General features: G+C 46.0%; 1 protein-coding gene across 2 annotated transcripts in view; it reads left to right on the forward strand.

Annotated features, from left to right (window-relative positions):
- The window catches only part of epas1b (endothelial PAS domain protein 1b), a 37,773-nt gene that overhangs the window by 22,365 nt on the left and 15,043 nt on the right, over window positions 1-365 (forward strand). For both annotated transcript variants that reach the window (XM_031878170.1, XM_031878179.1), the window contains exon 5: window positions 198-316. In XM_031878170.1, the coding sequence (XP_031734030.1) occupies window positions 198-316 (119 nt within the window). The remainder of the gene's footprint in view (window positions 1-197; window positions 317-365) is intronic.

Consider the following 365-nt stretch of genomic DNA (forward strand, 5'->3'; position numbering starts at 1 on the left):
GTGTGTGTGTGTGTGTGTGTGTGTGTGTGTGTGTGTGTGTGTGTGTGAGAGACACAGAGAGAGACTCAATCTTCACCGTTTCCTCATAAGGGAAAGACAGATTAAGGATTCTGTTAATTTTGCCACTAAAATAAGACAATATAATCTAATTAGTAATGAATGTTGGTTTAACCCCCCCCCCCCTTTATGTGTTTCAGGCAGCGGCTTCGGTAAAAAAGGCAAAGACCTGAGTACTGAGCGAGACTTCTTCATGAGGATGAAATGCACGGTGACCAACAGAGGACGCACCGTCAACCTCAAGTCAGCCAGCTGGAAGGTGAGAGAGAGAGAGAGAGAGAGAGAGAGAGAGAGAGAGAGAGAGAGAG

Source organism: Anarrhichthys ocellatus, unplaced genomic scaffold, assembly GCF_004355925.1.
Source record: "Anarrhichthys ocellatus isolate YVR2014 unplaced genomic scaffold, GSC_Weel_1.0 scaffold3, whole genome shotgun sequence".
Taxonomy (NCBI): Eukaryota; Metazoa; Chordata; class Actinopteri; order Perciformes; family Anarhichadidae; genus Anarrhichthys; species Anarrhichthys ocellatus.